Below are 13,303 nucleotides of genomic sequence, written 5' to 3' on the forward strand. Positions count from 1 at the left end.
TGTTTCTTATCGTTCTGATTCCATGATATTATGGACGAGCAATACCTCACGCGCATTCGAGATAATTGGCGTGCACCTGCGTTGTACATGTCACACTTCCAATTTGATGAAATATCCCCCCATGAAGGTTTCCAAATGTCGCATAAGATAAATAGCTGTGTCCAATGTATTTCGCTTGTCCGCCCACTTCAACTTGACAATATGTATTTTTGAATTAGCCACAGTTTTTGCCTTGATGGTCTCCTCTTTGTAGTTGAGATAATACGCCAACAGTGTACGCTGCAATGAAAACTAATAAATGATTACTGTTGAACACATGTATATACATTGCTATTAGTTGAAAATACTTACAACTTTAATACAAATGCTCTCATACATTCCCAAATCATTATCATCTGATATATCTACGAGACTATCCAGCACGAAGATTCGTTCCCTCTTTAAATCCACACACAAAGCAAAGTACTGGTTTTGTTCAACAACTGGAAAGAAGAACTGTCCAACAACAAATATATCTATAAGTAATAGGTACATTACAATGGTTATTATATAAATCGAAAGTAATTTCTTACCATATCAATTTTCCCAACTGGATTTTTGCCAAACTCGTTCAACTCAACATATAATGACATGAAGAATGAAGCTCTTTGCGATTCTTCAGTTGAATTACTTGGAGCTATACTGTCAACCTAAAACAATAATAAAATGTAAGTTGTAGTTAAGTTTTTAAAAATATGAAGATACAAAACTTACATATAGGCTGGCTGTAGCGAAGAAGCGTAGTGGTGAATTATCTGAACGATATTGCTCCTTCCAGTTCAGAACTAGTGTCCACGCATCTACGATACAAATGTTCACCACATTGCCTCTTCTCATTGACAACATCTCAAAACGCCTTACGTGTATATCAAAGAATGAAAATAAAATTTCATTCCTACATATAAGACAAACAAATTAATATGAATATGCAAAAGACCATGGAATTTTATATAATAATATAATAAAATGTTGACTTACTTCTCCCCACTTTCCAAATACATGGCATAATATCCCAACTCCTTCTCAATTTTTTGTAGTGGTTTTGAAGTGGATATATCTCGTTGCATATAGGGCGAGCGGAATTTGAGAGTATGCAAGAACATGCTCTTCTTGGGCGTCTTAGTATCAGTTTTATCTGAACTAACAATCTTCAAATATATATATATATATATATATATATATATATATATATATATATATATATATTACAATGCACATATTACTATTATCAGAAGATTTTGATAATATTTTAACCTTATGATATATAGAATACCAATAATATACAAAACACCACATCATCATGAAGCCATCATTAGAAACAAATCAAAAAGACACATACGTTTGTGTCAATGGCTTGTAATGCTAACCGATCCACCACACAATTTGTTTTGGCACACCCGTCAACCTGTTAGAATTACATAATTAACATACAACCATATCGAATTTTTTCATTTCTTCTTAGGGTATGCCACCTTTACCCCAGATTTTGTTGTTGTAGCATTCATCAATTTCTTGTTGGCATCACGCCCAAAGTTTCCCTGAACCTGTAAATCCCATACGTTATTCCGGCACTCATAAAAGAACAGAATGGCTTAACAAAACGAATAACTATAATTAAAAAATGAACAGAGCTCGATCAATTACCGTATTAGAACGCCTGACCTCTATCTTCTCCACAACAACGCCGCTAACATCCCTGCCTTGCTCCTTTGCATTTTTTTTATTCGCGGCAATTAAATTCTGATGCATTAAGGAAACGAACAAATGTCAATTGTTGTCGTTGAAGAAAGAGTAGAAGCACATTTTTAATGAATTTTATTTACGTTGCCGTCATGATATGTATTTATAGTAACCAAATACCTCATCGCTCTTTGCTGAAACACCATCGTCAGTCGCCGCACTCTTCAATTTGTTTGCGACGGCTATGTCACAAGCAATGTCTTCCTGTTCATTGACATCATCCAGCAGGGAATCTTCCATCCCTCCATGTCCAACATTTACGCTTCCATCGACAACCACATCCTTTCACACATATAATTGAAATGCATTAAACTAGGTTTAAAATATAAATTTATTTTAACACAAACATATTCATAATGAATTTGATAGTGAACTAATAATTTACCTTATCCGTCGTGATAGTTATGTCCATTACTCCGTCATTCTGAATCCCAGTACCCGACCCCCTTGGAATTGCTCCTTCATTTTCTTCTGTAACCTGCTATTAATAAGCATATAAAATGTAAAAAGTTATATATTGAATTTTTATGATTGTTGCTCCAAAATTTAATGTTTGATTTCTTTAAAACCTACATCCTCAGTCACTTCAGCTGTTGCACCAACGTCGACTCTGCTACCGATGCCTTCATGGGTTTCAGCTCCAATACCACCCATAACATCAACCTTTCACAAAGTTATTATCAAAGAATATGTTATATCATTAAAGGAACAGATGATATCAGATAATAACAAGCTTTATATTCTATAACATTAAAGGAACGCACAGACTATATCTTTTATAACACTAAAGGCACAGACCATATCAAAAATTGAACAGAGCCACACAGGTAAACGAACACCACTGTTAAATAGCAAGATTTGAGAAAGTACCTACAAACTATATATTATATTTAGTAGGAATTTACAGATTCATATAAATAAACGAATACCACTGAACAGACCATTTCAAAAAGATAACAGATGCACACAAATAAACGAATGTGTCATCATAATACTTACATTGGAAGGAGCATTTTCGAATTCCTGTGTTACGTTCAGGGAGAAACTTGGAATATCAATATTCTCAGGCATGTCACGTGTTTTATTTGGCAAAGTTTCAACTGAGGCTGCATCAACAGCAGCGTGAACTTCGTCCTTATACCAAAACGGGTCAGTTTCAGGTTGCAATCCCTCAGGCAACTTGTCACGCAACTTCCCACCCAACTCAATCGTTACACCAATAATTTTTGACGCTGCAACCAAGCTATCCTTGAAATACTGTGAGTTCTTCTCCTCATCCGAAGCCTTCTGCACCATTTCACGTGCTATGCGGATCATTTCACCAATTACTATTGCATCGTTCATCAATTTAGTTGCTACGGGGCCCTCGTATTCACCACCCTGTGCATATTCAGTTGGGACGTCGGTTTTGTACTCAATTGGCAAATCAATTGGCTTGACAACAGCACCACCCCCAAAGAAATCATCATCCAGCTCTTTATCCTGCCTTTCTCTCAACATCTTCCCTGTCCACTGCATGAAAATAGGGAATCCTCTAGGCACAGATTGCCTACCGATTTGTATCCTATCCACGTAGAAAAGCTACACGAAAAATGTACAAATCACTAAAAAGGATATAGTTATAAAAAAATGTAATCATTTTGTAATATATATAATTAATTGAATATTTACCACTAAGAACAAAGTCGGCCCACTAAAGACCTTTGTCTTGTCTGCCATCCACGATTTCTTATGATCTATCAAACACCTCAACAGATACTCTCCCCAATTCCAGCTTTTGATTTCTTCGATGTTAGCAAGAGCACTAAATATGTAAGGATGTACGGTGCCACTAGTGCAACTCTCCATCAGCGAGAAACACAATGCAATGACGAAATGGCGCTTAAACCACGTCCCGCCATCTGCACTGTCAACCATACGTCGTAGCACTGCTTTTATCTTGATCTTGTCTCTGTTCGCTACATTGAAGAAATTCTTCCACTCGATAAAGAGCTCATTTTCAGCCGTCCTTTCAAAGTTCTCTATCAGCTTATTTCCTTTCGGAAATCCGTAGACCCTGTACACATCATCCTCCTCTATCTCAACTTTTGTAAGTACATCAAGCTCTAATGTGCAGCTCCTATGGTTGAACCTGTCCAAGACCCAATAAGCAAGTTCTGATGGTACTCTGTTCACCTTGAACTCTAATATATGCCCGAATCCAATAGAACGGACCGCATCCTTTTGTGCTTCATTCAAAACTGTCAATTTTTTAAAGAATGTACATGTTGTGGTACGGGTCTTGAGCCTTGGGTGGTCTGTTTTCTTTTTGGCATCTGGACCATCTTCGGTGTTCTTAATCCGTCGACGACACTTCACCTCGTTTGGAATTGCAAATTCCTTTCTCTTTAGCTTCTTTACTTTTGGGCTTTCGGAACCATCTGTTCAAATAAAAGAAACACACCCAAACAATAAACCTCATATTTCAGTATTCATACTATGATATATTGAAACGCAACGAACTGTAATAAATCATTTTGCAAAATTAAAGAATGTATTAGGTACCTTCCACATTCTTCACTCCGGATGATTCGCCCACTTTCAGTCTCTTTGTGGGTGGGCCAGAGGACGATCCTTGCACTACCTTTTTTGTTTTTTTAACGCGTGAGGTGCCAGCTGCGAATTCGCACATTTATGAAATGAACAAAAACGAACATGAGCAGAATAAAAATGAACAAAAAATGAACTGGAGGAGAATAGCAAATGAACCAAAACTTTACCATCGACAGCCTTTCCTTTACCCTTCGTACGAGCCATTGTATTCAAAATACCTACAACAGAATAACCACAAAAGTTAAAGGTGAATAACAACAAAAACAAATTAAAGTATATTCATCAGTGGGGGACCATTTTTTTGCATATGTACATATCAACCAACACCTACAATTCTTTAATCAAATAGTATAAAGGCCAAAACCTTTTATATTCGAACCAAAAATTCAGTCATAAAACCCAAAACATTTTATACTCTGTCGACGACTTCTATTATTCTCAAAAGTTTTTCGATATTTAGGGATAATGAATTGTTCAAATCATAAAACCCAAAACCTCTATTATTCGACCCAAAAATTCTTTTAGATTTTAGAACAAGTTGCCGGCGATTCGAGAGAGAAGATCAGAGAAAAGTTCCGTTCAAAACCCTGTATTATATTGTTCGAAAAATCGAAACGAATTGGGGAAAAAATCAGCCTTATTTCAGATCAAAGAAATCCTACCTGGATAGGCGCCGCCGTCGCCGTCTGCTCAAAGCAAACCGGGAGAAACCCTAGCTACCGTGAGAATCGTGGAAGATGAAGTGAATTTTTGGTGACTGTTCAAAACTTCTTCAAGACGGTAGATAGGAGTAAAATCCGAAACTACCTTATTTACTATAATGAGTTTTTACCCAACTACCCTTAATTCAATTAAAAACGAATTAAGAACATATTAATTGCTAAATTAAAATTTTCGGCAGATTATATATCAACCGCATGATCTATTAAAATCCAGGGATGAGATTTATTCTCTATTCTCTATACATAGGGTCATTCTTTGTTTAACTTGACCATATATATATATATATATATATATATATTTCTTCACTTAAGAAACATGGTTATTTCTTAAAGTTTCCATACTATTAGTTTGTCTACAGAACTTTTTATTTTTCCTAGCTATATATATATTTATATTTTCGGTCAGTTATGTTATATGTATATATAATTTTTTCACACAATTACCTAGATTTGTTATTAGGATTTTGTTTAGTTTAAGTTATATTAGGATTAATATTGAAGCAATTTATTTATTTAATTAGGTGCGGTGTAACTATGATCCTCGTTCCGGATTTTGATTGAATTATAAGCTTCGACTTTAAGGTGAGGGATTTTACGCTTATTCATATGGTTATATATGTTTTTATTATCGCGTTTGATTACTTGTTTACGTGCATCTTATGACTATGTTGTTATGTGCGATCATGGGACCTATGCCATTGATCTATGTTGTTATGTGCGATCATGAGACCTAAGCCATTGATCTATGATGTTATGTTCGATCATGAGACCTAAGCCATTGATCTATGATGTTATGTGCGATCATGGGACCTAAGCCATTGATCTATGTATGTGTTTGGTCATGGGACTTAAGCCATCGACTCAAACTATGATTATGTTTGTCAAGGGGCTCCGGTCTCTTGGCGTATGTTTGCAAGTATGATAACTTGATTTGATTACGTATGTGACGTATATGAATATTTTCGTTATTTTTCCTCACTGAGTATATTTTCAATATGCTCACCCCTTATCTTTTCAGTTTTGCAGTTCTGGGGTCGAGGTGGCCATGGAAGTCGAGAATGACTAGAGATAAAGATTATGCATAGAAAAATTTTAGTTGAACTTGTTAAGTTTAGTTTATTGTTTTATTTTTTTTATTATTTTAAATTTTGATAGTCAATGAATTTTATTTTTAACTATTAGTTCTTCAAGTTTTTGGTTTGAAAAGTTTATGAAAAATCGGGGCGTTACATAGTGGTATCAGAGCCAGGTTTACGTTTTTGTAGACTCGTCTTTAAAAAAAATGGCTTTCAAAAACTTAAGTAAGTCTAGTCATTTGAAACTCATGCGCTGCATCGACTCCAATGTATGTGTTCTAATTGTTCAAGTATATGGCTGTTATGATGTTTTACATGATATTTTTTTTTATGATGCTCTTATGTTCTAGTACTACTACGTTTAGATCTATTAGAAATAATTGGAATTGTGAAATTATTCAGATGATAGGAATGAAACATGATTAGAAATTTCGAGGACGAAATTATTTTTAAGTGGGATAAGTTGTAACATCCCAAATATTTAGATTTATATATAAGTTGAATTATTAATATTTTCTTTTATAGTTTATTTATTTTTAGATAATTACATGATACATATAGATATGCACCATTAATTTAATCTAGATTATTATTATTATTATTATTATTATTATTATTATTATTATTATTATTATTATTATTATTATTATTATCATCATCATCATTATTATTATCATCATCATCATCATCATCATCATCATCATCATCATCATCATCATCATCATCATTATTATTATTATTATTAATGATTCCTATTAGAATTAGAACTCTTTTATCATCTTTATTTTTTTTATCGTATTAGGAGATATACATAGAATATAATTTTTATACTTACCAAACTCTTTTAAAGACTTGTATAAATAGAGGAAAAATTAGCACGGTAAAAACACACGTTTACACGCAAATTTGTTCCGCCGTTTTCTTCTCTCGACTTATTTCTATCGGTACACATATTTTTTTACTCTTATTTATTTTTTTTACGCAAAGATTTCCTGAATTGCTGTAGTCTGTTCTAACCAGTAAGCTTTTGAAAATAGTTTAGTGACTGAAAATATTTATTAGTTTGTCCTCTTTTCCACTCTGTAAAAATCGATGTTGCTTACGTTTTGTATTGCTACATCAAAATACTATTTCAAATATTTTTTTAGGTTTCAATTGATTGATTTTGTCTTGTAGTCTATGTTTTAGTAAAATAATTATTTCGCATATACAGAGTTGGAATTCCTATAGCTTTTGATGTTTTTCTATAAAGATTTTCATATAAAAAGTCAAATCAAATTTAATTTGTTATTAATGCGTTTTCTTTTTGTAGCTTTATTACTTAATTATAAATTTTTTTTTGGTTAAGAATGATGTTTATTAGTGGAGCCTATCTTTGTGGTCAAATGGTAGTCTGCTAACTTATACGTTTGATTAAGGTATCAAATTTTTAAATGAGTTTAGATTAGATGGTTTAATTCCATAACTATTATATATATATATAGGGAGAGGTTCAAGAAAGAATCATAAATAAAAGAAGACCGGAAAACCATTTTCAGCCATTCGATCATCAAGATCTACGGTGGATGCATCATCTTGTTGGATGAATGCAGATCCTGGGTTCGAATCCTGAAGGGAGCATTTTTTTTTAATTTTTTTAGTGCATTAATTTTAACAGCGAATGCATTGATTTTTACAGTGGATGCATTAGATTTGATGGTTCTCCCGTTCTCACAAATAATGTAGTTCTCTCTAGAACCACACCCTATATATATATATATATATATATATATATATATATATATATATATATATATATATAGGAATGAGATCATATAGATCCCAATGCTTATAATAGATCCCTAGATCCAAATCTTGACCACACATTTATGACATGTGGCGCATCAAGATGGTGACACGTGGCAAGGATTCCAAGGCAAAATCTGGAGGGGTAAAATTGGAATGTAATTTTCGGATTTAATAATTAAAAAAATATATACTCCCTCCGTCCACGAAATGAGTACTCATATTTCCTTTTTTGTCCGTCCACGAAATGAGTACTCATTTCCCTTTTTGGCAAGTGTACCCCACACAACATTTTAATCAATACACTCAAAAAGGTGGGACCCATATTCTATTCACACTACACTCAATACATTTCTTAAAACCCGTGCCATCCACAAATGGGTACTCATTTCGTGGACGGAGGGAGTATATTTTTTTAGATTTTCTCAAAATAGATATATTTTAGATGCATATAGTTTCACACAAAGATGCATAAAGTTTTCACATGAAATGCATAACTTTGAACAAAAAAATGCATTTAATTTTTCCAGTTTTGGTATTTTCACCACCCCACCCCATACCACCCCCCAATCCAGCCCACACCACCCCCCAACCCTCCCCATTACCACCCCCCAAAAATATGCATGTTTCACATGCATATAAAATCAAACAAAAATGCATAAAGTTTTCACATAAAAATGCATTAAATTATACAAAAAATGCATTTCATTTTAATAAATCTGGTAGTTTCGCCACCCCACCCCTGCCCCTGCCCCCCCACCCCACCCCCACCCCCCACCGACCCACCCCCCCCAAAAAAAAATTATAGATACATATAGTTTCACACAAAGATGCATAAAGTTTTCACATGAAATGCATAACTTTGAACAGAAAAATGCATTTAATTTTTCCAGTTTTGGTATTTTCACCACCCCACCCCATACCACCCCCCAATCCAGCCCACACCACCCCCCAACCCTCCCAATTACCACCCCCCAAAAATATGCATGTTTCACATGCATATAAAATCAAACAAAAATGCATAAAGTTTTCACATAAAAATGCATTAAATTATACAAAAAATGCATTTCATTTTAATAAATCTGGTAGTTTCGCCACCCCACCCCTGCCCCTGCCCCCCCACCCCACCCACCCCCACCCCCCCCCCAAATTTTTTTTTTTTTTTCAAAAACTGATTTTCTAATTGCTGGCCCACCCCCACCGACCCACCCCCCCACCCCCCCAAATTTTTTTTTTTATTTTTTTATTTTTTTAAAAACTGATTTTAAAAAAAAAAAATTGGGGGGGGGGGGGGTGGGGGGGTCAGTGGTCAGAAAATCAGTTTTTGAGAAAATAAAAAAATAAAAAAAAAAATTTGGTGGGTGGGTGGGGGGTGGGGGTAGGGGTGGGTCAGTGGTCAGAAAATCAGTTTTTAAAAAAATAAATTTTTTTTTTGGGGGGTGGGGGGGGTGGGGGGTAGGGGGTGGGTGGGGGTGGGGTTCTGGGGTGTGGGGGGTGGGGTTGGGGTGGGGTGAAATCTTATGCATATTTATATGAAACTTTATGCATTTTTATATGAAAGTTCATGCATTCTCGTATGAAACTTTATGCATCTAAAATATACCTATTTTGAGAAAATATAATTTTTTTTTTGAATTTCGAAAATTACATTCCAATTTTACCCCTCTCCAGATTTTGCCTTGAAATGCCTTGCCACGTGTCACCATCTTGATGCGCCACATGTCATAAATGTGTGGTCTAGATTTGGATCTACGGATCTATTATAAGCATAGGGATCCACCGGAACCCAACCCTATATATATATATATATATATATATATATGAGTAAATATATAAAACTGTCCACTTTCATATTATAAAGATAAAAAATGTCCACTAAGATAAAAATAATAAAAACTGTCCACTTTGTGGTTGAAAGGACGGAAATGCCCCTCGGCCTAAAATAGCCCATTTCATCTCCTCTCCCTCATTCACGGTTTCGCTCTCCCTCCCCCGTCTCTCTCTCTCTCTCTCTTCCTTCGAGCTCAGATCGCCGGCGAAGCGCCGCTGCCCCAGCCTCGTCGCCTCCGCCATCTCCTGCTTTACCCCCCGCCGCGACATTAGCCTCTGCCCGCCACCAATTCGGCGAGGTTTTCCCCCTTCGCCGCCAGCGATTCGGCGTCCTTGTTGCCGATTTTCAATTTTCCGGTCATCTTCTACGCAGATCTAGGGTTGAGCTTGAAGTGGAGGCACGGCGGTGGCACAATTCAGAGGTGAGGAATTGCTGGCGAAGCCTCTCTCTCTGAAATCAAATTCGAATGGGGGGAATTGCTGCTAACCTTTCTCTCTCTACAATTCACTGCGCAATTCATTTTTCTTCTTTGGAACTCTCTTCTGAAAGACAATTTTTTGTGAGGTGATTGTTATAATGTGCTAGGGCTTGGTTGCCAATTTTTTCTTTATGGTTGAATGATACTTTGTCTCGTTGTATGAATTTGATTGATTGTGAATTGTTACTCCTTTGTTTCATCATTGCTAGCTTTCACAAATATAATCTTTTAAGCTGTTCAATTTTGTTATTTCTGGCTCTGTGTAGAAGGAATTTGATTACCATTATGATCTTGAAATGTTCTCAGTTTCCTAATCATGTGATGTTTTGAGCTTGGTCGCATGATATTTTGTTATGTAGATCAATATCGACATTCTGTTTTGATCTTTCAATGAGAAAATTGTGATCCTTTGAGCTTGATTTATTTTGTTATTTCTGCCTCCATCTCTCATCCCAAACAAGGAGAATGTATGTTGATTGAGAGAGATAGTTTGGCCTTTGTTATTAAGTTTAACATGAGAGATTGTTGTCATGAGCCTAATTGGTTCATGTAGATCTTAATTTCACCGGAAGATACAATAGCTAATTATTATTTTCCCCATTGTCGGTAACTGGGTTATCATCATTCTGGTTTTTGGTTTGCCAACTTGCCGGAGTTTGTATTTTGACGTATCTGTCTTCAATAGTTTTAGATAACATCATTGATGCATGCATTTGTTTTCTTTCTAAGTTCATATGATTGTTATCCTGTCTTACTATGATCATGTGATTTTTCAGTTTCCCAGCATGGGAGGGTATTTTCTGGGAGAAGGCTTCTGGTTTTGAGGAGTCCATGAAGTACAAGAAGTTAACTAATGCACAAAGATCTGGTCTCAACCAAATTCCTAACAGAAGATTTACACTTTGGTGGTCGCCGACTATAAACAGAGCAAACGTGTATGTTGGTTTCCAAGTCCAGCTGGATCTCACTGGGATCTTTATGCATGGGAAGATACCAACTCTGAAGATATCTCTGATCCAGATACATGAGAGTGTAGTGATGGATCTTTGTCAAGTTTTGGATCAGGAGCTGGATGCGTTGGAAATTGAGACTGTTCAGAAAGAAACAATTCACCCTCGAAAGAGTTACAAAATGAACAGCTCATGCGCTGATATCCTGTTGTTTGCTGCCCATAGATGGCCTATGTCAAAACCAAGTCTTGTGGCAGAGTCGAAGGATGTTTTTGACCAGAAGGCCAGCAATAAATACTGGATTGACGTGCAGCTTCGCTGGGGTTATTATGATTCCCACGATATTGAGCGGTACACGAGAGCGAAGTTCATGGATTACACGACTGACAACATGTCAATCTCTTTTTTCACAACTTGTATTGTATGTCTCCGTTTGAACCAATCTCTAGTTTTGTGATACAAATTGATAGTTTGTGATGTATCTGCCAAGTTCAGACTCTTCCATCCTGCAGAATGAGTATTGAGTAAGATAGGAATCTTGAATATGAATCTTTCTTGTATATTTGTAATGTTCCATAGTCTACTATGAAAGACCAACTTAAACGATGATCATATGGATGCTTCTCAGCTTTTATCCCTTTTTATGAGCAGATGATAGATGCTTCGTTTCGTTCTCAATTGAAAGAAAAATAGTTTTGAGGAAGACATCAATGGAAACTTTAAATGTCATCTTTCATCATCGGTTAAACAATTAGTTATCCAATCTTATCATGCCATTCAAAGGTTTTTTCTAGTTATCATTTTTTATTGGAATGGGCTTGTGCAGGGTAATGACAATGATTCAGCCAAATTTCTTGGTTGTATTCCGACAAAAAATGTGTAAGCTGAAACAACTTGCTATGTAATAAATGATTATGTTGTTTCTTTAAGTATTACTTGTTTACTATCTCGTCATAATTTAATGTTCTTGAATTCACAACAAGCTCGATGAATTTATAACTTAATATTCTTGAATTCACAACTAGATTTATGAATTCACAACTAAAACTCGAATTCACAACCAAAATAAATTCTAATTTTAATTGTGAATTCAATCTTTATAAACTCAAATTCACAACTAATTGAATTCACAACCAAAATAAATTCTAATTTTAATTGTGAATTCAATCTTTATAAACTCAAATTCACAACTAATTGAATTCACAACCAAAATAAATTCTAGTTGTGAATTAAATTCTGATTGTGAATTCGATTGGCTGTGAATTCACAACCAAAATTTTTTGATTGTGAATTAAATTCTGGTTGTGAATTCGATTGGTTATGAATTCACAGTCAAAAAATTATGATCGTGAATTAAATTCAGGTTGTGAATTCGACTGATTGTGAATTCACAACCAACATAAATCTGGTTGTAATTAAATTTTGGTTGTGAATTCACAACCAAAAAATTCTAGTTGTGAATTAAATTTTGGTTGTGAATTCGACTGGTTGTGAATTAAATTTTGGCTGTGAATTCGACTAGTTGTGAATTCACAAACAAAAAATTCTGGTTGTGAATTCGACTGGTTGTGAATTCTCAATTCACAACCAGTGTGAATTGCGGGATTTTTTAAAGGGGTGATGTAAAGTGGACATTTTTTTAATTTTTTATGTGAAGGGTATTTTGGTAACAGTGGACATTTTTTAAGTTTTTTATTTTAGTGGACATTTTTTATCTTTACAATATGAAAGTGGCCATTTTAAAAATTCACTCTATATATATTTCTTCACATAAGAAACATGGTTATTTCTTAAAGTTTCCATACTATTAGTTTGTCTACAGAACTTTTATTTTTCCTAGCTATATATATATTTATATTTTCGGTCAGTTATGTTATATGTATATATAATTTTTTCACACAATTACCTAGATTTGTTATTAGGATTTTGTTTAGTTTAAGTTATATTAGGATTAATATTGAAGCGATTTATTTATCTAATTAGGTGCGGTGTAACTAGGATCCTTCGTTCCGGATTTTGATTGAATTATAAGCTTCGACTTTAATGTGAGGGATTTTACTGTCACAGCCCGCCCTAACTAGGGATAGTTA

The 13,303-nt window shown here is 34.8% G+C and overlaps 2 protein-coding genes across 2 annotated transcripts; one reads left to right on the plus strand and one right to left on the minus strand.

Annotated features, from left to right (window-relative positions):
- Window positions 1–90: 90 nt before the first annotated feature.
- On the minus strand, window positions 91–5,152 carry LOC131008283 (uncharacterized). The gene is made up of 16 exons (XM_057935171.1): window positions 5,034–5,152; window positions 4,539–4,589; window positions 4,324–4,434; window positions 3,451–4,199; window positions 2,779–3,360; window positions 2,353–2,442; window positions 2,165–2,257; window positions 1,900–2,061; window positions 1,684–1,779; window positions 1,518–1,583; window positions 1,379–1,444; window positions 1,018–1,187; window positions 754–934; window positions 573–689; window positions 352–495; window positions 91–279 (listed from the first exon to the last, which is right to left on the minus strand). The coding sequence occupies exons 2-16, from the start codon at window positions 4,573–4,575 to the stop codon at window positions 91–93; spliced, it is 2,853 nt and encodes a 950-aa protein (XP_057791154.1). The 5' UTR covers window positions 4,576–4,589; window positions 5,034–5,152.
- Window positions 5,153–10,084: 4,932 nt separating this feature from the next.
- LOC131013309 (pre-mRNA-processing-splicing factor 8A-like) lies at window positions 10,085–11,994 on the plus strand. Its single transcript, XM_057941386.1, has 2 exons — window positions 10,085–10,206; window positions 11,040–11,994. The coding sequence occupies exon 2, from the start codon at window positions 11,095–11,097 to the stop codon at window positions 11,668–11,670; it is 576 nt and encodes a 191-aa protein (XP_057797369.1). The 5' UTR covers window positions 10,085–10,206; window positions 11,040–11,094; the 3' UTR covers window positions 11,671–11,994.
- The last annotated feature ends 1,309 nt before the right edge of the window (window positions 11,995–13,303 follow it).

Source organism: Salvia miltiorrhiza, chromosome 2, assembly GCF_028751815.1.
Source record: "Salvia miltiorrhiza cultivar Shanhuang (shh) chromosome 2, IMPLAD_Smil_shh, whole genome shotgun sequence".
Taxonomy (NCBI): domain Eukaryota; kingdom Viridiplantae; phylum Streptophyta; class Magnoliopsida; order Lamiales; family Lamiaceae; genus Salvia; species Salvia miltiorrhiza.